Source organism: Eschrichtius robustus, chromosome 1, assembly GCF_028021215.1.
Source record: "Eschrichtius robustus isolate mEscRob2 chromosome 1, mEscRob2.pri, whole genome shotgun sequence".
Classification (NCBI taxonomy): domain Eukaryota; kingdom Metazoa; phylum Chordata; class Mammalia; order Artiodactyla; family Eschrichtiidae; genus Eschrichtius; species Eschrichtius robustus.
In genome coordinates, this window is record NC_090824.1 from 37,172,645 (window position 1) to 37,197,863 (window position 25,219).

Below are 25,219 nucleotides of genomic sequence, written 5' to 3' on the forward strand. Positions count from 1 at the left end.
TTATATCAAGCATTTCTGAGGATTCTTGTAAGTCTTTAACATTAAGGCTTTGGAATTTTAGTCTCGATCACATTTGTTCTTCTAATCAGACATCAAACTCAGTTTTTGGTGTTCTGCCTGGTCTAGAGATAAATCCAGGGACATTTGAGTAAATACTCCCTAGTTTCTTACCTCTTGCTTCTTTTCTTCATATCCACAACCTGTGAGTTTGGCCTGTATATTATTTTCTGAAATTTACTTTCTCTTTCAACTGTGATTCAGCAACTGGCTTTCTAAGCTGCTGTTCTTTATCCCTTTCTTCCCTCACTTCCTACCACCAGTTTCATTCTCCGAGATGGCTGAGACATTCTCTAATAGAGTTCCTGTACCTTCCAATACTGAGTGAATACAGGCTACCCTTTCCTCCCCATAATTTCTGCTTGCAATTTACTATTAATATTATCCTAGGACTTTGTACCTCATCACCAAATGCTTCTCTTAAACTTATTTTACAACTGATTAACCAACTTGGGAGAATGAACCTGCTTCCTCCCAGATAAATTCTCTTCCAGTATTTATATAATGTTGAAGCTTTCTTCATTGAAACAACTTGATATTGTATCAAAATAATGGAAATAAAGGATCTTCCCTTAAGCTATTAGAAGACCTTGGTGTCCTTTTATGTCAGAAATCTGAAGGAATAGCAGGTGCTCTGGGAGAGCTTCTCTGCACAACTGAACTGGTCCTTGCTCTCTTGGGAGAGGCTTGTTCAGGAAGGAGGCCTGGGAAGGAGGCCTTCATCAGCTGCAGTTGTTACCCATTGTCTGATCTATGCTATTACTGAATTTCAGGAAGGTTCATGTTAGATTTTTGTGGACCAAACAGGCCTTTGAGGAATGAGATCTTGTGAATTTAGCTCTGCCACATTTTTCTGTAGTGGAAGCCATATGGTACTTAGTCCAAACCATATGTAGGAAAGTACCTAATTTAAAAAAAAATTTTTTTTTTTGGTTTCTGGCATTTGTACTAAGTGCCTTGTAGGGAGGAAAATCTAAAGAACCTGTGGTGGTTCTATAGGAAAAGGATACAACATTTGCAAAGATAAGGGAAAAGGTTTTAAAATGCAGACCAAAGATTCCAGTGGAGTGAGTCTCAAAAGGTTTTTTTACTGGACCAGTTCTCATTTCCCAACATTACCCTTCTTTCACATATGTGCATAGTCTGTGCTGTGAGCTCGGTGGTACCTGTCCTCTCTTTCTATCACAACATTTTAAAGTGTGGGAGAAAAGGCATATAAATGGAAGGCTCCTTTTAAAAATTTTAAACATTTCCTGTTTCACTGTTAACATACCACAGTTTTGCACATCTCTCAAACTGGTGGTTATGTTCAGACCCACCACGTAGAGCCATGCAAATTATGCACAATAAACGCTAGGGGGCGCCACTCACCAAATGCGTGCTTCTGGAGTTGGGCTGTATAGTTTGAACAGCTGTGCAAGGCAGCCCTGCCTTTCCTTAGCCTGGCTTAAATGTTGAGTCTAAGAAGCCCTTATTTTGAATTTCTGCAGCAAGTAGCAGTTTTCACTGATGCAGCCAGGAAATTATATTGAACTAAAATACACAGGTGGTATAAAGAACAATGAAATCAGAATAAGAAAAAATGAATACTCCCTAGGTGACACAACTATGTGTTTGTCAAAATGTGTAGAACTGTGCACTAAAAAGGGTGTATTTTACTGTATGTAAGTTGTACCTTAATGAAAAAAAGGTTAAGACCACCCAGATAAATATAGAAAGTCTTGGAGCTTAATGAGCCATGATGATTATCATTCACTATTAATCCTTCCATAGGTCAGAAAAAAACACCAGCCAGATATTGAGTATAGAGAAGAAAACCCATGAAACTAAAAAGGTAATTCTGAAATTCATTCTGAAATAAGGCAAATTACTGATAAGGCTGTTTGTGGCACATCTGGATAAAAGATCTGAAAGGTTGACTTTTTTTCACCTGAATTGAATAGTGAGTGACCACTTATTTTGGCATTCCGTGCATGTTAGCCTTACACAGAGTACCAGAACAGTTCTAACTAGTTATTTTGATCAGGGGGATAGAAATACTCTAGTTAAGTTTTGGGTTTTTAAAAATAAGTTAATTTTATTTATTTTTGGCAGCGTTGGGTCTTCGTTGCTGCATGGGGGCTTTCTCTAGTTGCAGCGAGCGAGGGCTACTCGTTGCAGTGCGCGTGCTTCTCATTGTGGTGGCTTCTCGTTGTGGAGCACTGGCTCTAGGTGCGCGGGCTTCAGTAGTTGTGGCACGAGGGCTCAGTAGTTGTGGCTCGCGGGTTCTAGAGCGCAGGCTTAGCAGTTGTGGCACACGGGCTTAGTTGCTCTGTGGCATGTGGGATCTTCCCGGACCAGGGATCGAACCCGTGTCCCCTGCATTGGCAGGCAGATTCTTAACCACTGCGCCACCAGGGAAGTCCTCTAGTTAAGTTTTTATACCACAAATGGCTATTCCACACGGAACCTCTGCATTGTAATTTATATATAAGGATATTTGATTGGTTTGAGCATGCATGCCTGTAGCTGCATTACTCTTACCTGTGACTGATCACAGATGTGGTCCAGAGACCCACTTGTAGCTATACTGACTGGACCTTCCTGTGATCTGAAGGTACAGATGTCAAAGTAGGGATTTGGGAATAAAAGGTTTGAGTACAAGTGTACAAAGGACTGCATCTGCTTTTGTGTCACCCTGTGCTCCCTATCTCCCAGGAGTATGGAATTAGAAGGCCTGTTTTTTATGGCAACAAGTATAGCTGTGAAAAGTGTAGGAAAGGCTTAATCCCTGCCCCATAATTGCACTGTCATAAATATCAAGATAAGGCCAAAAGTCCTATTTGAGTCTAGCCACGAAACAAATTGTGAGGAAAGTGCGTCTCGTCTTGCTAACATGCAGAAACTGCTGGACACCACTACCATTGCTATTATGATAGTTTGGAATTTACAGAGACAATTTTAAGTTTGGGAGTTTCCCAACCTAGGAGCCACCATCCTCCCCTCACGTAGGTTTTCCTTAGTTGTTCGTGGGTCTGTGCCCAGCTTTGCTGAGGATTTTCTGTGAATGTATAGTGTGCTCATGTACATATATACATATACTTGCTTTTTTTCCTAAGTTCAGGAACTTAGCCTCCAGTGATCTCAAGCTTCAGGGAAAAAAAGAAAGGTATGTACTTCTCCAAGGGATTGGGAACTCCAGAATTCAGCGTTAAGGGCAGAATTGTCTGTCAGGACAAGTGTTGCAAAAGGTTATGTACTTTTCTCTTAAATTAGATGTGATTTAATAAAATTTTTTAAATTCTGCAAAGTGTGAAATATTAAATACCCTATGTACAGTGTACCTTAACAAGACATTTTATTTTGGAACAAACTTTAGTTTTAGGACTTTTAAGATGCTATCAACTTTAAATTGGTCCCAAGATTTGGAAAGCACATTCTTTCATAGTGCCTATTTATTGTCATTGGGCTGTGCTTAAGAAAAAAACAGGGTTGCTGATGTTAAGGGAAGAAAATCAGTGTCTTAATAAACACAGAACTTTTGAAACACCCAGCTTTAGCAAGCACCATCTGAATAAGCATTTCCACATAAAGATCGCTTAGTAATTTGGAAAACCATACAGATTATTAACAATTTATAGGTTAATACAGAAAAGACAACTAGTGACAATAGCAAGAGACGATGAAAACAAGTACACTTCTGTCAAGTTCATAGATGGCATCAAAGTCAGAATTGCCCTTTAGATGGAATTATTTCAGTGAAATTGAATTCAAGTTCGAGGTGTTTTTGTTTCTCTTTGCTGGAGGTGGGCTCTTTTAGGCATGTCTCGTAAAGTCTGGCCAACACTCAGGAGAATAGAACTTTTGGTGGTGCTAACTCAGTAGTTTCAATCAGTGTGATCTTTATGGTTTTAGGAAATTAATGTACTATATACCACGTTTCTCTTAAAAGATTTGGATAAATAAACATGAGCCAATATAACATTTATTTTGTATTAACAGTACATATATTAATTCAGGTTGAAACCTTTTTTCTACAGAGTATTATTTCTTTAATATTCGCATCTGATCCACAATAATATAGTACTAATTTTAATGAGAAATACAAATTGGAACTTCTGCTTTCATAATAGCTCATCCAGTTAACATTTTTACAAAGAACTACTATAAATATGTAACATTATGCAGGCTTTTTTCTGCACCTGTTCACAAATCAGAAGGAATATACTTTTAAGCTATTTAGCAACTGAATGCTATCAAACCGCCCCTGTATTTATATGACCATCTCCCCATAACAGACAAAATGAATCGCTTTCTCTTTAGTCTCCATGCACTCACGATGCTGCATTACTGTGGTTCTTTGCCTTAACCCCTGTCCAAGTTTCAGTTGCTGGGGCTCCCTAGGTTGAGCTCTTCGAGGGCAGGGAGCCTGTCCCCTTTATCAGTGTTTGGCATGTGTCATACCCAACACACGTTGAATAAATTGAATTTAATCTAAATTTAAGTAGTTTCTTTCTGTTAAATTTTTGTAACTAAGGATTACAAAAAAACTTTTCAAAAATGTGCCATAAAATATACTATATATTGAAATTTTGAATTCTGTATAATGAGAAACTTCATGTTTGTGAAACAATAAAACATCATAGGAATTTGAAACTAAGAAACGCTAAACCTTAAATGAGGATGTTTAAAAATGCAGAAAGGGCAGGCAGAAAAGTCCACCCCTAATGTATTGAGTATCAGGTGAAATTAGAAGGCAGACTTCACACATTTGAATAAAGTTGACATTAAAGGGGTATTTTCAACGGGATTCTAAAGCCTAATAATTATGTTAATTCTGCCGTAAATCCCCCCCAAAATTAATTATTAACTATAGAAAATAAGGCAACTTGAAGTTAGAAACTTATGAAGTTAACTCTGGATTTTTTGCAGAAGCCAGATTCGACTGGTGCCCTCTCATGATCCATTATTTCTAAAAGCCTTTAGCTGGAAGGCTGTTCACACATATTGGTGAAATAACAATCTCTCAGAAATAAATCAGAGTTTTTAAGACTTCATTAAATAGTAGACCAATTAAGATCACAAACTTCGTGCTGTCAAATGGATTACCTTCAAAGAAAATTATGCTGACAGCTTTTCTGAAGAACTCCATTTGTGCCAAATGCTTATTGTTCTTTGAGATGGAGGAGGTGGCAGGGAACATAATTTCTCTTTGAATGTTCTTTTGTTTTCTGCTACCTTTACTTAAATGTTACCAGGGACTATTTTTATATCCTATAAAGTACTTTGAGAAAATGTTAAGTGAATAGTGCTACACAAAATAGAGGATGATTTTTGTATTCGCTTGTTGTAAAGCAAACTGAATAATACTTCAATCTTAAAAGGGGGAAGATAATGTGCTGAAGAAGTTATCTGATAAACCAACCAGCCTTGTAAAATTATGAGTTCAAAGAGAAACTGAATCCCAGCTACTTAATAAGTGTTCACTAAAAGCATTTATACCACAGCAAATTTAAAGGAAAATTAATGTGGTGTTATTGAATTGCCTTTTAAGTGATAGTTTAATATTGTCAAATGGATGTGAATTGAATAAGAACCTATTTATATTCATTTAATGTCTTGCATATAAGGTCACATTGCTTAAAATAAATACCATTAAAATAAAAAAAATATTTTATGAGAAACTTCTAAGTCATCTGATTCCTAATTATTTGTATAACAACAAAACAATTTAGACCACCTTACAATTCATAGTAGTAGGATTTGGCCATGTAGCAGATATAATCAGATTGAGATCAATTAATTTCTGGAATCCTTTTTCAAACTGGATCCTACTTATTTAATTCACCAGATATTCTCAATAGAAAAGATTGAGGAGAAACCACTTAAGATTGAATGCAAATAGAGTACACATTTCATCACAAAAACAATCAATTATAATACATTCTAACCAAATATGTACCACACCACAGTGGAAAAAAAATAGAAACCTAGGACTACTTAGATAAAATGTTACTTTCTTAGAAGAATTTCATTACACATATTTACCTCACATGTTTTTAAAACTCCCAAATAAATATACCTAAACATTTCAAAATATTTTCAATAACTGGTTAAATGCTATACTTTTTGCTCATTCATGAGAAATTACTAAAAATTTACAATGAAAGTATATGGCTTGAGCCATCCTTGCAGTAAATGAAGGCAGGATTCTTCAAAACACTGTTAAATGCACCAACTTTAATCAGTCTTTTTAAATTGCTCACTTTTAAATATGTAGTTGCTGGTAGCTGTCCAAGTCCATTAGCACCACATATAGTGAATTAAAAAGAGTTTTTAGGGAGGATGACTTAGCAGTCTTTTTAAAAAAAATGTTTAAAAATTATACAATTAAATGAAATTGATTTCTTGGGTCATGTTTTGAAAGATCCACTTTTCATCTTGTGAAACTGAAGGATTTTGGTAGTTTGCCTCTTCCTCCCACCCCACCCCCCAAGGTTATAAGCATGAAGGTAGGAAAATCTGGGGGAATACGGGGAATGCATTTACACTTCAGCAAAGAATCTTGCTAATAATATCCATTATCTGGTTCAGTTCCAAAGTCAGATTAGGTTCTTCTGCCAGAGGTCTCAATATGTACTTACAGGAAGAAACGAAGATTCTATGGGACAAATTAGCACATACTTTCTGTATGCAATCCATAAATAATGCAGGAAGTCACCAGATCATTTGAAATCATCTAATGTACATTCTTTTCTCCAAGAATGTACAAATACCTTACAACTCAAGCAAAAGCTCTTCATTACTTCATCTACTTTCAGAGTGACACTGTCACTCAGTTTAGACAGTGGAGGACTGTACAATAGGAACCCTGACCTGTGAGGTAGGGAAGTGTGTTGCAGTATTAGGGCCATTTCACACAAGGAAAGGTTGAAACAATTACTTTTTCAAAAAATACGGCAGTCATTGAGATCGATGATTTAAATAACTGAATAAAATGCAAACAAGCCCTTCTCATTGTTAAATTAAGTTCAATTTTTTTTTTTTTTTTTTTTTTTGGTAGGGGACTAGCTGGACTAAAAGTACTGATGAAAAAGTTTATTTTCATTATCTGTGTAAAATTTTTACTGGTGTCTCTCAACACATAGGCACAATGAAAGATGTATTTGGCTCATTCTTAGCCAAGCATGAATATTTTCACTAAATTATTATGATTTCCTATGACTTTTACAGCCAGGTTTGCTTTGAGTCCACTCTCCCCTCTTTGAGGAGAGATTGATGAATACAGTCTCCAGAGATTTAATCTTGCAATATGAATCATGTGTTATATGTGATGATTTTTTACTTGGGAAGTTTGTCTTCTCCTGGATGGAAAATAATCCACTTTTTGTTGTTGTTTTGTTGTTTTAATTTTAAAAAATTATTTATTTTTTGGTTAAGTTGGGTCTTTGTTGCTGCGTGTGGGCTTTCTCTAGTTGCGGCGAGCGAGGGCTACTCTTTGTTGCGGTGCACGGGCTTCTCATCGCGGTGGCTTCTCTTGTTGCGGAACACGGGCTCTAGCCGTGTAGGCTTCAGTAGTTGTGGCACGCAGGCTCAGTAGTTGTGGCTCGTGGGCTCTAGAGCACAGGCTCAGTAGTTGTGGTGCACTGGCTTAGTTGCTCTGCAGCATGTGGGATCTTCCCCGGACCAGGGCTCGAACCCGAGTCCCCTGCATTGGCAGGCGGATTCTTAACCACTGCGCCACCAGGGAAGCCCTGTTGTTTTGTTTTTTGTTTTTAGCTTTTCAGCAGATGATCCCATGCACAAGTGGATTTTTATACAGGTCTGCTTGGGGCAGAAGAAAGATGGAGATGGAAAATTCACTCGCTGTTTCCACACCTTTGCACTTGGTAATTATTTGCGTGTTTGAAGTAATTTGTGAATGGCTTTTGTAAGGAACTTGAGCAAGACTAGAAAACCACTCATGTTTAATCAAACTATTATTTTTTTGGTTTGCAGTATTTTTTTGAGGTAAGACTACTGCCTAGGAGTATAACAGCTATAAGTCACACATTCACAAAAATAGCTCACCTTATTCACCATTTTATACAACATAAAAGTGCACTGTAAAAAAAAAGTTGTTGAAAACAGAATGCGATGTTAACCTATACACAGTGTTGAACTTTTAAAAGGAAACCAGGCTTTGTGACATCAGAGGACATTAAAGAGCTTATGGCATACCGCAAGTACTCAATAAATACATCTTGCTTCTCCCAAGCACTCTGATCTCCACAAACCATTTTAGCAATTTCCTGGATATCACTTTTCATTGCAATCTGTACTGACTTCCTCCAATCCAGAAGTGGCTACATTTCAGTGATAAGGGAGGGTTTTATAACTTAATTCTTTAGCACTTCTGGGTTGGAATTGTACCTTTAAATTCTACAGATGTTAAATCTCTCATTTGTTACTGAATAAGAAATGCCACAAATATGTAAAATAATTTACCATTAAGCATTTTTTCCCTCCCATGATGTGGAAATTAAGTCACTGTAGAAGATTGCTTTTTGCATTATCATCAGAGGCCATTTCATTAACCAGCTGTTCTATAGACAACTGGATAGCATTCTTGACAAGAGAAGAAGCTGTTTCTATTAAGAGTGTTTCATATTGTTCTGAAGTTCTACTCTCAAAACCACTATCATTAGCAAAAACCCCCACTTGCTCATTTTTGATTGAAATTAAGAATTGCTTAGGGACATTTCTAGATTTCTTAACATCAAATTCACTGATTTCAGTGTCTGTGATAATAATAGCAATTGGCTCCATTCTTTTGCTTTCTTCTGGTTTGGGTTTTTCTGCAGTGATTTCATTTACTTGAAAATCTGATTCCTGGCCCAGTTCAGTATCTTTCGGCTTACTCTCCTCAGCAACAGTCTCTTCACTTTCACGGTCTTTCCAGTCTGGTCCACTTTCTAGGATACTGTTTCTGGCTTCTTCCAGAATTTGTTGATCTGGGACTGCAGGTGAGGGAGGAACATCAGAAACCACTGGGAGCTGGTGTTCTGTGTCTGAAGTTTCCAGTGGGCTTGCTTGCTGAGGTTGAATGCTTTGTTTTTCCTCAAGCATTTCAATGTCTTTTTCAAGGATTAGAGTTCCTGTTTGAATAGCAGAATGCCCTGTATCTAACTCAAGTTCTACTGAAATCACTTTCTCTCCAGGAGAAGTTACGCTGTTGTTCACATTTGATTCACAGACCTCATCACTCCCTTTCTGTGAGACATCTTCCCTTACATCCTGCTTCGACTTGGTCTTTGCTGCCTGGTCATCTGATTGGGTCAGAGTTTTTGTATGCAAACTTCCAGCCTCTCGTTGGACTTTGATACTGCAGTCTGAGTCTTCTATAATTTTGGAATGATTACTTCTTTTCTCCCCTTTTGAGAATTTTATACAGGGAATCTTGAGTCTGGACTTTGCCCTTTTTTTAGAATGATCATCCTCAGCATTGATTTCAGGTTGCACTTTGGCCTCAAAGGGCTTTTGCTGCTTTGAAGAATCTGACCTTTTGCTGCGCGTTACAAGGCGTTTGATGGAGGCCCAGGCCCCCCCGGGGGGCTCTGGCTGATCAGAGGCTCCTGCTTCTGGGGAACACTTCCTTGCTGCATCAGCAGCTTCAGAGCCAGCTTTGGGCTTCATTGCTTTGGCTGCTTTCTTTCTTCTCTTGAAGCAAAGCGTCGATGCTTTTTCCTCCTGCCTCTCATTCTGAGGACTAACTTCTGCTGATCTCTTCTCATCCTTGCTTTCTACTTGTATTTCAGGAACTGTGATGTCCATTTTTATATTACACTCTTTCTTTCTCTAGAAAAGTATATCCTCTCTTCCTTAGCAGCCTTTTATGACAAAAAAGTAGGCAAAAATATCACACTAAGTAAAATTTCTTCCCGATGTAATCACTCCTTTTGTCTTACTCCATACAGTTGTTTTAGGTGGTTTTTCCAGTTATAAAAATGCCTAGTTTCTCTATTACTTGTAATTTCTCTCTTTAATTTCTTCATGAAAGCCCTTTTACTGGATAGATTGTTTTATTTAAGGGTCAACCTGATAAGAGAAAAGAGAGTGGTATTTTATTTCACCATCAGCCTACTGTTTTCTATAGAGACTATTTCAGTTGAATGCATATGGTTCTACTGGGCATGTTTCCCATATAATAACTTACTAAAATGACTGGAGAATAAAAATTGGGGTTTACTTTTGCCCTATCCAAAAGATTTCAGTGTGAATTTATTTTGCTGTCTTTTGTTTGTTAAAACTTCATTTTGGATTTCTCTGCAAATCTGATATGATTTTATCAGTTCTGGAGTTGTGCTGTCTTTACGAATTGTTTATGACTCTGAATTGCAAGTTAACAAACAAAAACCACCACCACCACCATGAACAACAAAAAACAATGAAGGGCAGGGTGTAATTTTTATTAATGCAATAAAGAGCTCTGAAGTTGCAAAGGATCTTAGAGATTATTTGAGATTATTCAAGTCCAGCCAGATGAAGAAACTGAGCTCCAGAGTGGGCAGCTGGCCTGCTAAAAGCCACACAGTTAGATGAGGTCATAGCCAGAGTTAGAACTGAAGACTTTGACTCTCTAATGTTCTTCCCATTATACCATAAGGTTTCTGTTCTAAAAATGTATGTTCCATGAAGGAGGTGCTACTTTTCATACATGCTCTTGGGAAATTTTTAACATTACTGTCATTCTCCACTCTCAAATCTGTTTGTGTAATTTTGACTTTTTTTTCTAAGTATCTGCAGTTCAAACATTTTCCATAATGAGCACGTAGTTGAAGGTCAGAGTGATTGGTAATAATAGTTGACATTTATTGAGCAACTCCTGTCTATCAGGAAGTGCTAATAAGCACTTTTACATACATCTCTAATCCTCCCACAACATTACAGAGTAGGTGGTGGTATCACCATCTACAGATGAAGAAATTGAGGCCTAGAGAGGTTAAGTAACTTGCTCTAGATTATACAGCTAATCGATAACAGAGCTCAGATTCAACCCAAGATTGCCTGTTTCTAAAGCCCGTCCTCTGGAACCGGGTTTTAAGAGTATCATCAGAAAAATGAATTGTTTGGAGATGCTAATCTGCGCTAGACTCGCTAGTCAAAAAATTTAAAAATTGCTTAAATGGTTGTGTTACCATAATGTAGCCCATCAACTGATAACTGAACCAAGACTAGACTGAGTTCTTGCTATTTTAAAATTTAAGCTTTTGCAATTCTTTATATTTTATTTTCTTGGTTCTGGAACTAATTTTAAAGCCAGAAATAAGTTGATAAGATATGCAGTTGGCAGACTGATTAGTTACATATAAATATAAAGGTATATTTTAAATCAATCCACAGAATGGTATGAGGGTACCAATGAATAGAGACGTGAGGTGATCACCTAACAAAAATCCTATGAATTTTAGTTGATGGATGTTCTAAAATAAGCAAAGGGACTCTTTCTTTATACTGTTTTGTTTTTTTTTTTTTTTTGTAAATCCTTCACTGTTGAAGGTTTATTTGGGTAGCTCTTGATTCTGTGAACCACAGAAGGAATTGGAACTCTGAAAATCAGTTCATGATCTAAGTAAATATTCTCTTAGGTTGAGTGTTACATACTCCATGCCCCTGACAGAAAGGCAAAGTCATCCTAGAACAATGATGGAACTAAAATATGAACATTTTACAGTGTCCCTCCTCATATGATGTTTGCATAAGCACAAGAACCACAGCTGATTATAGCTCCTTAAGTCTCGTCACCTCTTGTGAGTTCTCAGTGCCTGAGAGTTTTTATTAACCAGAGGCTGTATAGCTAATAGAAATATTGAAATCGGATCATGTTTAGGAATGTATCATTTGAAACTAACCTGGATTGCCCAAAGACAACTGCTTGAGAAGCTCACTTAAATGTATATCATGATGCAGAAATAAATACCCAAACAAAACCTAACTGAAATGGGGAAAATGCAGCCTGTAGATACTAAAACTTTGCAGGACATTAGACTGCAAATGATTCGTCCTTAACCTGCACAAAGTTTTATCGCCTGGGCAATCTTAAAGTCCCTGTTGTAATTTCCTGATTGATAGAATCGCAAGTCTACTGCCACAAAAAATACCCCTTCCCCTTTTCCCGTGAGCAGAGAAGCACGGAGGCGAAGAGCAGCCACTTCCTGGGGAAAGCAGTGAATCTCTCCCAGCGCCAGGTGTGGACCACGAAGCTTTCTCCTGGAGGAGGGCGTCTCTCCTTCGGCTTGAATCGCCTTATGGCAAGAGCTAGAGCGCAGCAGAAAGTACTCAAAAAGGAAAGTGCTGGGGCGTGGAAGACATAACCCAGCTTCAAGCTATCTGCACAATTATAATGGCCAGGAACCCGGCACTCTTATTTCCCCCCAAAAGGGCAAAGAAGGAAAAAAGCTACCAGCAACACGAGCTGTAACGACAGGTGTGGGCAGAGCTGTTGAGGGTCGCGCTGGCTGGAGATTTCTGCAGACAAACGACCTTCCCGATTCTCACTCCGGCCACCTCGGGCGGCTCGGATTCCCGGTGTCCAGCGGGCACCTCCCGCCCATTTCACCCCGCAGGCGGTCAGCGGACCGGGCACCGGTCCGCACCCTTTACCCGCAACCTACTCGCCTTCTTCACTTACCGCGGGCGCCGGGGTCCCTGGCCGACGCTGTCGCCGAGGTCGCGGGGGCGCTCGCAGGGCTGGGCGCACGGGTAGGCGGGAAGCCACGGTCGCACCCGGAGCAAGCAGCCCTCTGCAGAGGGACCGCAGCCCCGCGGCGCCCCCTCCCCCAGAGGGCGGGGACTGACAGCCGGCTGCACCAATGCGCGCGGAGGGTGCGGGCGCGGGGCGGGGCCGGGCTAGGGGCGGTGGGCGCGGGGGAGGGGTGAGGGGGTGATCGGGAGGTCTTCCCGAGAGCAGTTCGCCCAGCCACGGGCGCTCCCAGCCTGGCGCGAATCCCCGCCGCGCGACCACATCGGGGGCCACCGAGAAAGAGGGCTGGCAGATGGGGAGGGGACCAGGGTCATAAGCCTCCCTTTTTCTCAGACGCAAAGTAGCAAAATCCAATTTTAAGTTATAGGCACTCCCATTATAAATCGCCCCACTGAATATTTAAGTCACAGCAGATATCACAGTTTAAAAGCAGGATTCAAAACTGTGCAAAGTGAATCTCGTTTGGCGAGAAAATTACATGAACTGAGAGAGAAAAACCTCATTACACCCAAACCCACTCCTGGAAAAGTTTTGGTTATCAAAGGGTTCATTGCCAAATCCTCTCAGAGGCCCAAGACACAGACCCGTGTCTTCCTAAGTATCTAGAAGGCAGGCAGAGATGATGCAACCTGTGTGCCATCGAGGTCAGAACACAGGAACCCAGCCCCATCCATCCTTTATACCTTATATATATTTCCAAGAATAAGTAGCTTACAAGTTATCCACGTTTCCCTTCAGGATATTCCTAGGTGCCTGCTTAACCTTATCCCTCTCAAGTGGGGCGTGGAGAATAGGAGACAGCTTTCCTCACCATTCCAGTCCTGATCAGAGCAAAGGGCACAGGCAATATCTACCCTCCTGCTTGACTAGCTAGGCTGTGTATTTTCACACATTTTGAGTCTTTAAACAAGTTCCTAGCCTTAGTGAAAAGCACCATAAGCATTTATTTGTACACATAATCCACTGTGTACAATGCATTAACACTAATGAAAGGTGTTACAATGAGAGTGGGCTTAATGTTACCTACAACGGCATTCCTGGGAGCTCCAGAGGTGAGGTCAGGTGGGATGCACAATTCCTGCCTTCTCCTCTGGCCCCTCCCAGGTAGATGAAGAACCTATTAAGATGGAGGGAAGAACTACTGAAAAGTAGTTGTACTTAACTCTTTTCTTCAATAGGATCATGATCTTTGAGAGTAAACCTCAGTTACCCATTTTTGGATGTTTTTCCAGGAATATATTTTACCTTTGTAAGTTTCTATAGCTTCCACTGAAACTTACTAAGCAAAGATTAGGACACAACAGCAAAGCTGAATCTAAGCTGTCAAGATCTTAGAGACAAGAGCTGTAAAACAGGAAAATCCATAAGCATCTAATTTATAGTAGTTACAATTAAGAATTCAATTTATCTCTGTTCATTCAGCAAATAGCAGTCTGTGAAGATGTTTTATATCCCCAGGTGAGTTACTAACCCTGCTTACTGTCAGTTTTGAACTTTAAACAAGCCAAAAGAAATCCAGGCCACTCATAACCAACTGAGGTGCAATTACCTATTGAGATCCAAGTTTTCTCAAATCTAGCAGATCTGGGAGTTTGCAACAATTTCAGGCAAAAATAAGATGAGCTTATCTAGATGAAGACAGGGTAGAATAGCTGTCTTATTAGGAAGTAACTGGAAATGAAATCAGCGATAGGTTAAAAGCAATAAAGGCCATCTTAATGACTTGTAAGATCTTATCCCACTTGCTTTTCTTAAAAAAAAAAAAAGACTACTGAAAGGGAACTGAAGAGTGGTTTGAAGTAAGAGGTAAATTGATTTTCTATTTGAAGGGCAGATTTCTGTAAGGTATATTACATATAACTCATCTCCAACCTCCAACACACACACTCACAGAGTACAGAACTATAAATAAAATACTGCGCTGTCATTTTTCTTTAGAATATAACTAGAACCCGATGCCATATCTGTTTTAAAAAATGTATCCAGTACCTCATACATGAAAGAAACCTGTCATCCTTGAACTCACTCAAGTGACAGTTAGTAAGCTATTACCCATATCATTGTCTGCTACTCAATTAGTAGCTTTTCATTATATAATGAGAAACAGGCTCTAAATATATCTCCAATCTGATGAGAAATTATCCTACCTACAGCTTATCTTGTTAACATCACCAGACACAGCGTGCCAATAAAATCACTTGCTTATTTATCTGATCTCTACTGATCATACCGTTTCTCCCATCCTGGTCCCTATTCACCCACAGCCTGGGCCTGTAGCTACCAAACCATGAAACAACAGTTAAGTGTCCATCAGAAGGACTGTTTAAATACTCCACAGCCATAAGAAACAAGATGAACCCCAAACTGCTGATGGAGCAAGACCTCCAAGGTATATTGCCAAGTGGAAAGAGCAAATTGTACCATCTGAATTTTTACTGAAGGCATATTTTACTTCTAGGAAAATTCTTGCATTAGTCCATTCACTCCAAGCAATACCTGGTGAAAACAATTTGGCTTATTTATTGTATTAGGGCTGTTTATAATTCTTGCCTTATAAACCTCCACTTACCCTCTCCCACCAACTGTGTTCACTACTTCTATCAATATTAAAGATTTAAACACACACGGCAGGGACTTCCCTGGTGGTCCAGTGGTTAAGACTCCGGGCTTCCAATGCAGGGGGCGCAGTTGGGGAACTAAGATCCCACATGCCGTGGGGTGCGGCCAAAAAATTTTTTTAATTAAATAAATAAATAAACCCACATGGCTTTTGGTGATATGAGGAAGGCTAAATTCCTTAAGGTGATCTTTAAGTCACCATGTCTGACAATAGACTGCTTTCTTACCCTGTTTACAAATTGAATTCCCAGCAAGTCCCATCCAGATGAGGTTTTATAGGACATTTTAAAAAACACTAGAAACAATGAACTCCGTGCAGACAGGGCCCAAATGATGCTTTCGAACAGGAACTGACATCACTGAGTGGGTACAATGTGCCAGGCAGTATACAAAGCATGGTGGAGCTGGGGCTCCGTGCTCATGACCCCTTTGCCATATGCCCTCCGAAGCACTGTCATCATTTCTTTAAACTGCAAAACCGACACTATTACAATCACACCTAGGGGATTAAAAATAATAAAACCAAGGACACCAGGAAAAACACTGCTCTGCCCATGCTAGCAGTGTTTTAGCACTGGCAGCGGTGGGGATGCAACATCTTCTGGAAGGATCCAGTGCAGGAAGAAAAAGGGGAAAAGGGAGGAAAGATGGGAGAGGAAGAACAGAGATAGAAGATAAAGAACAAGAAGAGAAGGGAAAACAAGTGAGGGAAAAAACATCGTGTAGGGAGGGAGAGAGAGCTCAGGCACAGGGTAGAAGCTCAATAAATATGTGCTGAACCAATAGAGCAGAAAGAGCTACCCTACAGTTAGTGCTGTATGACCATCCTTCCTGAGGACTTTAAAAATAAATGGTGCTGGGCTCCCCTGGTGGCACAGTGGTTAAGAATCTGTCTGCCAATGCAGGGGACACAGGTTCGAGCCCTGGTCCGGGAAGATCCCACATGCCGCGGAGCAACTAAGCCCGTGTGCCACAACTACTGAGCCTGTGAGCCACAACTACTGAAGCCTGCTTGCCTAGAGCCCGTGCTCTGCAACAAGAGAAGCCATCGCAGTGAGAAGCCCATGCACGGCAACGAAGAGTAGCCCCTGCTCTCCGCCACTAGTGAAAGCCCGCACGCAGCAACAGAGACCCAACGCAGCCAAAAATAAATACAAATAAAATAAATTTTAAAAAAATGGTGCTACAGCTGTGACAGAAACGGGAATTCTAAGGAAATTCAGGACAAAAACCTGTGTAAGCAATACTTTCTCGGCGTAAGAAAAAAAGAATACAGAAAAGTATATGACAAAAAGGCACGTCCTCCAGACTCTACTTCTCCCTCAGCCCTCTCAGGAGGTCTCCTGTCCTCCCAGAAACACACAAGCAAGCACCTTTCCCCCTTTAAACACAATGTATCATATAGTACACACTACAACTTGCTTCTTCAGTCCCAGGGGTCTCCCGGATCACACAGGACAGCAGAGCTAGGGCAGCAGTCTGTTAATGCTACAATTTATATTTGAACACCAAGATTGCAAAATTATTTACTTTTATTCTATGGATTCAGTAAAGTAATTAGGCATGTGCATGAATGATTTGTGTTGATTTATACACGATGGTGGGAATTAAGACTGAAGAAAGGCTTCTGGGGAAACTCCCACTACTTATTTTTCAGAAAATCTTCGGGGCCGGGACTGACTTCTCTCAACTTTCACACACTTCCCGATATGAGGCCTGAATAAACACTGGCCAAACCGTCAAAGTTGCTTCTTGAAGATGGACAATCTGGAAGGAAAACGAAACAAGAAATAGTTTTCTCTAAGCGCTGAAACATCTCCTCTTCCCTTCCACACAGCACCATCACCCTCTCGCACTGTCAATGTTGTCAACATTTACCTCCTTTCCCACTGCCAGGTCTTCTGGGGTCTGTCCATAGACTTGAAGACAATGCACAGCATTTACATTATGGCTGTGTGAATACTGTTCAAGGGCAGACCAAGCATGAGCCAGGATGACATTTCTGTGTGCTCCCCCAGCATCGAGCACACGGTCTCTCTGATGTGTAAGCAGAGGTGCTTCTATGAGCAACCACCCTTACAGTTGCCCAGATGATGGCCATGGTTTGCTTCCACCTGGACTTTACATTCTTAAACTATGTTAGAGCTTTTCTTTTGCATAATTACCCTTTTGATACCCTTGTCTTTCTAGCTCTCTCTACTCTTTCTCAATTCCTCCCTCCTCCTGTTCCATGTGGGATTTGTAACTCTGGGTCACCTGCAGTTGTCAGGACTCCCCTTCTTTACAGTCCAGACCAGGCTTTGGTTTCCTGAAAACCGTGTCTCCCTTTTCTTTGTTTGGTCTTCACTGTGCTGGAGTACACTGCTAAATCCCTTCCTAGGAAGAGGCGTCGGGGTGGCAAACCGTGCGTGTCTGAAAACCTCTGGATAGATTTGGTGGGTGTAAATACAGGTGGAAAGTCATCTTTCCCCGTAGACTTGGAGGGCATTCCTCCACTGTCTAAGAGCCTTTTACTGCTGATAAGAAGACAGGAGTTCAGGCTAATTCTCATTTTTTTCATAGGCAAGCCATTTCTTCTTCTTTGGAGAGGAATTTTAGGATTTTCATATTTGATGTTTCTGAAATTTCACCTGGATATGTCCAGGGGTGGCTCATTCATTGTGAAGAGCACTTGGGGGCCCTTCACTTAAGACCCAAGAACTCCTGGACTGGTCCTGCTTCCTTCTCTTTTCTACTTTCTGGGACATTTACTCACTCTTGTGTGCCAACTGTCTATTCAGAGTATACAGACCTTCAGCTGCTCCTGCCCTCCAATGTGCCATCAGCTCCAAGCCCAGAGCCTCCTGGGGCTCCACAGAGGAGGTCTAACCTCCACTGGGGTCCCTCCATAGTTCACTGGATGGCGCCTTTCCACCCTATGCTGCCAAACTGTGATGAACCCTGCTCTTCTTCCAAAAATGTTGAAATACAAGTATTTCATTCATTGGTTACTGCCAACCCTCACTACTGCCCCCTCTCCTCTCACTGATGTCTGGAAAGAAATCTTTTGAAAGCACTGAATTTGCGCTTTCATAGCTTTAGTTGGAGTCCTATAATTCATAAACATGCCTCATAAGGAAAAAAGCAGAACTTTCACCAGAAACAACTTACCTGTTTAGAACAGCCCATGCACCTGCTCAGTTTCAGGGTCCAAATCAATATCATAGAAACAGGGCCGGGTAGGGAGTCCAGGCATGGTGCTCATCTAGGAGATGCAAAATAGCATTAAAAACAAACTTAATATGATGTTTTTTTTTCACCTTCCCTTCAGCTAGAAAGCTCAAGGCACAAAGACAGAATATTATTTTATAGTTAACCATAAAATGGCACTCTTCATGTTACATATTAAAAACCAAGTCACTGATCCTGTTATGATCTCAGAGAGAAACCCTCGAGTCCTCCAGCAAACCAAACACCAGGCTTCCTCATGGGCTCCCACACAGACTGGTGCAACAAGAGGTTGAGGAGGTGCCTCCACCTTCGTCCCACAATGGCAGGTGCTGGGGAGGCTGAGGAGTCAGTTATTCACCCCCTTGGTTCTCACATCACAAAACCAAAAGGAGGTGCAGGGCCTGTCTGCTGTTTAATTTTGTTTTAATGAGTCTTGTGTAGATACCCATATTATTTTTGCTTCAGCAACACAACATTAGGAATCAGTATCCTTTAACTCGGGCCAAGACATTTCTGTACCTAATCTAGATGGTTTTACAGTCACTGTTCTAACTGGTCCAATTTGGCCTTCTAAACCTGAACTTGGCAATGCTCATGGATTTTATTTACACTTGCTTCTTTTTCTAAAGAGTTGGCTTTGACAAACATCTACTTAGATATAAATCTGTAAGGCTTGTAAGTGGAAAACTCAGTATAATTTTAACCTGTAACAATGTCCTTTATAATGAATACATACATACAAGTTTCAAATCAGATCTAGACAGGAAAAGAGTTTAAGTGGAACTTCTACAACTTAACTATAAAAATGTCATAGAAAAGGATGAGTCACCTTACGTAACACAAAACACTTATACTTTAAAAAACCTGATTCTGACATCTGAGCGCCAATCAATACTTCCTAGAACGTACTACAGGTAGCTGACATCGGTCTCTGTTCTCACATTCTATAAGAGATAAGCAACTGCTGAGCATGGGGACAAGGAGGAAAAAGGAAGGGACTGGTCCTCCGCCCTAGCGTAAGAGCCTGAAGATGACACTATAAAGATGAAGGACAGGGCTTCCCTGGTGGTGCAGTGGTTGAGAATCTGCCTGCCAATGCAGGGGACACGGGTTCGAGCCCTGGTCTGGGAAGATCCCACATGCCGCGGAGCAACTAGGCCCGTGAGCCACAACTACTGAGCCTGCGCGTCTGGAGCCTGTGCTCTGCAACAAGAGAGGCCACGATAGTGAGAGGCCCGCGCACTGCGATGAAGAGTGGCCCCCGCTTGCCGCAACTAGAGAAAGCCCTCGCGCAGAAACGAAGACCCAACACAGCCAAGAATAAAAATAAATTAATTAATTAATTAAAAAAAGATGAAGGACAGGTGCCCACTGATGTAGACATGCATGTGCACATTGGCAGAAAATTCTGAAGATAATCCCCAAAATAGCGATTAATAGGATTATCAGTACTACTCTTTCCCAAAGAGGACTTTTTTCCCCTTAAACATTGGTCGTGTTGATAATCAGAAAATGTTTTTAAATGAAAAGATTATGTGTACATACATATAGGAACTTAGGTATAAAACTCCAAAGAGAAGCCACCACACCTTGAATTAGTACATAAAATGCTCAAGTCCTCTGAACCCTGTTCAGGCCCCAACAGCAATCAGAAACCCTGAAGAACAGTAATTGTTAAGGCGTCTAGATTATGTGCGGAAACGTCTTGGTCCAGGTGGGCTTCTAAGGTGAGAGTCTGTTCTGGATGAGAAAGTCCCAGCCTGACACTTTCAGCTTTGCTTTCGTCTCTACAGCCACCCCTCTGCACCCACACATCAAAGGAGCAGCGACAATACTGCTCCTCAGCTGTCAGGTGCCGACAATTTCTCCGGAAACAACACACGTTCTGCAATATTCGAGGTGCTGGGTAAATGGTTTAACGTTCCCACTGAAAGGGAATTTCTACAAACCCCAGGCACTGATGAACCTCGGAGCAGAGCGACGCACGCCTCCTGCCTCTGGAGGGAGGGGCTGAGGGGCACTGGTGCACACGCCCTGTCTGACCACCACTGTGACGCGATGCTGCTGTCCCACGGAGAGCTGACCAGAGCAGGGCTCACGCCTTTAATAACCTGCCCAAGGCCAAAACCAGCAGGGGTGAAAGTGGATTCAGCTTTAATGGTCCGTACTTTCAACTATCATATCACCTCCTACTGCTTTCTTACTATACTGAAAGAAGCTCCAAAAGGAGGTTTATTGGTTTCTTTTACTTGTGTATCAGCTTAGTTTACTATTTCGATCCTGTATTGCAGTAAGAACAATCTGCAGATGTAGGATACTGGGCGGATCTATGGGGGAACCTGGGCACAGGATCAATGCAGACTCTGGGACAAAGTCAGTCCAAACTGCAAGTATGTCCTTAAGCTTTTCTCTACCTCCCTATTAGCAATTTTCCTCCTTAAACATGCATGAAACCTGTTAACATAAGATTTGATAATTAAATCATCTCAAAGTGTAAATAAACCCCCTCACCTTTCATATCTACAGGGTTCACTCACACTTTAAGGGGGAAATTCTTTACTCAAAAATGATGCATTCCCTGAATTTCAGGCATAAGCTCCAGGCCTGTCGAGACCTGGGAGGTGCAGAGCCTCAAAGGGGCTGTTGGGAGGACCGAGTCAGTCTGTGAAAGGTGCCCAAAAAAGTCAGTTGTGATTATATATAAGCACCACCACAGCCTATGAGTCAGGCCCATCCTGGATTCAGTCAAGGTCATACTGCCACTGGGAAACAGAATTATTATTCAGTACAAGCAGTCATAGCACCATCCTTGAACTGAGACCAAGATGGTCCATAGCAAGACGATTCATCGTAACGGGCCCGACTCCAGCTTTCTCCTCAGCAATGAACTCTGCTAATTCGGCATTTGTGTGATGGCTTCAGTAATCAATTTAAGAAGCACGGGTGAACAAGCAGCGCTCTCTGCTTGCAGCACTCACTCACCGTTCCCACCAGGGGGTACAGAAAGCCAGCCCCAACGCTGGCGCGGATGTCGCGAATGGGGAGGACAAAGCCAGTGGGCACGCCTTTTTGCTCTGGGTTGTGAGACAAGGACAAGTGTGTCTTGGCCATGCAGATGGGCAGAGTCCCAAAGCCCTGGGGAAAGACAGGAACAGAAGTGGGACAAATGAAAGGCTGGCAACGCAACGAAGAACATCCGGGCACTGTGCTGATGTGGCTTCTGCAATTTATTTGAAACGTCCAACTCCCTTTACATACATCTCTACATCACTGCCCTCCTCCAGCTTAGTTATTATTGATTAAAAAAAAAAAAACCTTTGTTGGGTGAAGGAGGTAAGCACTCACAACCATATCCCACAAGTGATTTCACTTTCATTTATATAACCAATTAAAAATGATAGCTTGGAGCAGACATGAAGGTACGACTAAAGGCTCTCAATAAAGACACCCCATATTTCCTCATGGCTTTCCCACACTCACGTACCACCTCTGGGTAGATAAAGAACTTGGGGCCGGGCCACCTAATCCACGCTCAGTATTTAAGAGGGGAGAAGGCTGCCGCCCAGAGGAGGGAAGCAATGCCTGGTGGGCTGGAAGAATGCAGGTGTTCTGACCCCAAGGCCTGCTGGATAAAGAGCTGAAAGAACCAACCAAACATCTACCTGCTTTGTGTAGACTTCAGCTTTGTGCTGTGCTTCGGGGAGCAATTCAATGTCATCCGCCCCATAGATCTTCTGTGCAATGATCCTGATTTTATCCTCAACTGGGAGCTAACAGACAGGAAAGAGAGGGGAGACCATGACTAGACACCCATGAGGACACGAACCTTTACTTACGGCCATGTTCCAGGTCAGAGTCCCCAAAAGGGCCAGAGATGTTTTTATACACATACACAAATAGGCAAATAGTTTGAGGTTTATTGGATTAGAACTTTTTTTTACTACCAAGCCCCAGATTTTATACGTGGAAAATGTCCCACAGGTGTAAAATTACTGTGTGTGTGTGTATTTAAGACCTCACTATCATAAACAATACTGCTCACTACTCAAGAATAACTATTTCTTCATAAATAAAAAATAATGCTCCAATAACAAAGATCAGTCTCCTGTCAAAGCAGACCTGGGATACTGTTTATGAACTAAGGCAACTGATATCCATTCACAGAACCCCTGGTGTGTACAGGAGAGGCAGATGCTATCTTTAACACAACATACCGATCGTTAATCGCTGTTACTTAGAAATAGTTATAAAAATAAGATCATCTACATATTTAAACAACCTAGTGACTTACACAATCAACATGCAATGGGTGTGGTGGGAAAGGAAATGCTTTCCATGGCACCTGTGCAAACAGTGCAGCAGAGGGCGGCCAGTGGTCCAACCAGTGACCTCTAGGTCTAACAAGGAAGCCCAGGGCTTTTCCTCCAAAGCTTTCGGAAGTGGGGCCTGGCCTCTTAAATGCTGCTGCAGCCTAGCTCAGGGCACTAGGATTCAGAGCAAACAGCACAGGGAGTAACTACCCGACGGAAATGGGAAGGACAGCTACTCACAGGTAACCTGGGTGAGCAAATCACTGAAATTAGGCAATATCAGACTCTATGCTCCCTAGCAACTAAGGCTAAGAGAACACTGAGTTTTGTTTTGTGAAAGAAATAATTATCTTAAATAATGAAAATAAACATTTTCTTTTGAACTAAACAGTGATCATTTATGAAGGGGCTTTGTATAATGGATATAAATAAATATAATTGTCTATTCAATTACAGCTTTATAAAGATCCAATAGAAACTACTTTCATATGCCCCTTATAATTGGAGCTCTATAAATGCCAAGGCATATTCAGAACTTCTGAAGCAAAAGTACTTTCGTTGAGGAGTGATTTAAGACCAACAGATGCTTAAGACAAAAAGTGGCAGCCTCCTGTTTGTCAGAACAGAGAAAAGTTCCAAGTAGAAATGGGTTATAAAGTCCTCGTTACCCCACTTCTTCCAGGCCTCCTGCTCGCCTTCAAGGACTGGGTTTCCTAATTCAGGTACTGTGGATGGGGGCTTAGAAAGGGTGCCTATAAATGCTTTGTATTTGTGTGCAAACTTGTGTTTAGGGCATTTCCTAAAAAGATGGTTGGTTGAACAGGGTTTCAAACCAGTCTATAAAACTAAAGCTCAACAGGAAAATGTCCATGTCAATAGGAGAATGTTAATTAATTGTAACTAAGATAGAAGAGTATTATACCTGCAAGGGGCAAAGAAAACAAGAGACTGTTAAAATTCAAGAGTAATAGGGTTTCTTCTGTCTACCTTTTTATGGCTATTTTTGAAAGTTTATGATTATCTTCTAAAAACCAAGCCAAAAAGCAGCCTAGATAATACAAGCAGAACTAGCTTCAACATTCATCCCATGTTCCTAACAGTTTCCAATTACTGTGGGCATACTACTTAATGTCTAATCACATCCTGAAATACAGAGAACTGAAAACAAAATACAACGCTATAATAACAACATTTTTGTGAACTATCTTTACTGCATCCCAGAATAAGCAGTGCTTCTGCCTGAGCCAGATGTGCCATAATTTACTCAGTGATGGAAAGAATGCTGAAGCCTGCCAAGGTGCTTTGGTTTTGCACCTGAGTGCTTCTCTGAACTTGAGGCAGCGTCCGTACCAGGAAGTGCACTTTGGACCACACTGCTTTCCCCTATATTGGGGAAAATGTTTCTGAGTTTGATGTAGCCCCTTGCCAATTTGCTATGACTCTTGCTTCTATATGTAACCCTCTCTCCTGCCAGCAAAGGGACTGTACTGTGAGCCTTTTCAAAGTTAGGATGTGAGCCAACCTCCCGGGGTGTTCTTGCCTGGACGCCCTCCTCTGCCAGTAAGCAGCAACGTGCATTGATAAGAAAGCTGTCTGGAGTTGAGAGTCCAGGCTGTGGTCGTGTAACTCACCTACATGGGAATCAAACCCATAGGTTGAAGCTGCTAAACACAGGCTCTAAGCAGAAGCAGCCACACAGAAACTGCATTGTGCTTTTTGGTTTTTTTGCACACAGCAGGTAACCCACCTTGAGGTCATAGAGGAGCTGGAAGCTGCTGGGTGCCTGAGCTGCCCTCTGGACGGCCTGAGCTAGCACCAGGGCGCCCTTGCCCCCTTCTGCCCAGTGAGTGCACTTCACAGCATCAAAAGCCCCATGTTCTTTGGCGAGGCGGGTGATGAGGTCCAGCTCAGCCTCCGTATCTGTCCTGTAAAGGCAGCGCTTCATGTTAAAGCATTGATGATGGCTGGAGAGGACAGAATCTGTCATGTTTTTGCCATTAAAACCCATGTGAATTACCCACTGATAAACAGACACTAATCAAGTAATACTGCCTGGGTTTGAACCCTGGCTCCACAATTTACTAGCTGGGTGACTTTCAGCCAGTTACTTAAACTTTATGTGCCTTGGTGTCCACATGGGTAAAATGGGCATAATCATAGCACTTATTTCATTGGGATGTTATGAGGCTTAGACGGTAAATAAGTGCAAAGTACTTAAAACATTCTAGGCACATCATAAGGAATCAATAAATACTAGCTTTTCAAAAATTTTGCTTCCTATTTTGCTGTGGTTAGACCATCA

The 25,219-nt window shown here is 41.3% G+C and overlaps 2 protein-coding genes across 2 annotated transcripts in view; both read right to left on the reverse strand.

Moving 5' to 3' along the window:
- Nucleotides 1-6,118: 6,118 nt before the first annotated feature.
- On the reverse strand, nt 6,119-12,828 carry AKAP5 (A-kinase anchoring protein 5). Its single transcript, XM_068544250.1, has 2 exons — nt 12,707-12,828; nt 6,119-10,113 (listed from the first exon to the last, which is right to left on the reverse strand). Exon 2 carries the CDS (start codon nt 9,847-9,849, stop codon nt 8,563-8,565), a length of 1,287 nt encoding a protein of 428 aa, XP_068400351.1. The 5' UTR covers nt 9,850-10,113; nt 12,707-12,828; the 3' UTR covers nt 6,119-8,562.
- A 4,083-nt stretch (nt 12,829-16,911) lies between these two features.
- Nucleotides 16,912-25,219, reverse strand: part of MTHFD1 (methylenetetrahydrofolate dehydrogenase, cyclohydrolase and formyltetrahydrofolate synthetase 1) — a 58,908-nt gene continuing 50,600 nt past the window's right edge. Inside the window, exons 24-28 of the mRNA XM_068544161.1 lie at nt 24,665-24,842; nt 22,270-22,377; nt 21,590-21,742; nt 18,548-18,641; nt 16,912-17,164 (exon numbers count right to left, since the gene is read on the reverse strand). Of these exons, the coding sequence (XP_068400262.1) occupies nt 18,552-18,641; nt 21,590-21,742; nt 22,270-22,377; nt 24,665-24,842 (529 nt within the window). The 3' untranslated portion in view covers nt 16,912-17,164; nt 18,548-18,551. The remainder of the gene's footprint in view (nt 17,165-18,547; nt 18,642-21,589; nt 21,743-22,269; nt 22,378-24,664; nt 24,843-25,219) is intronic.

Excerpts from the sequence above, each read along its gene's own strand:
- AKAP5 (XM_068544250.1), bottom strand. The coding sequence starts at position 9,849 with ATGGACATCACAGTTCCTGAAATACAAGTAGAAAGCAAGGATGAGAAG.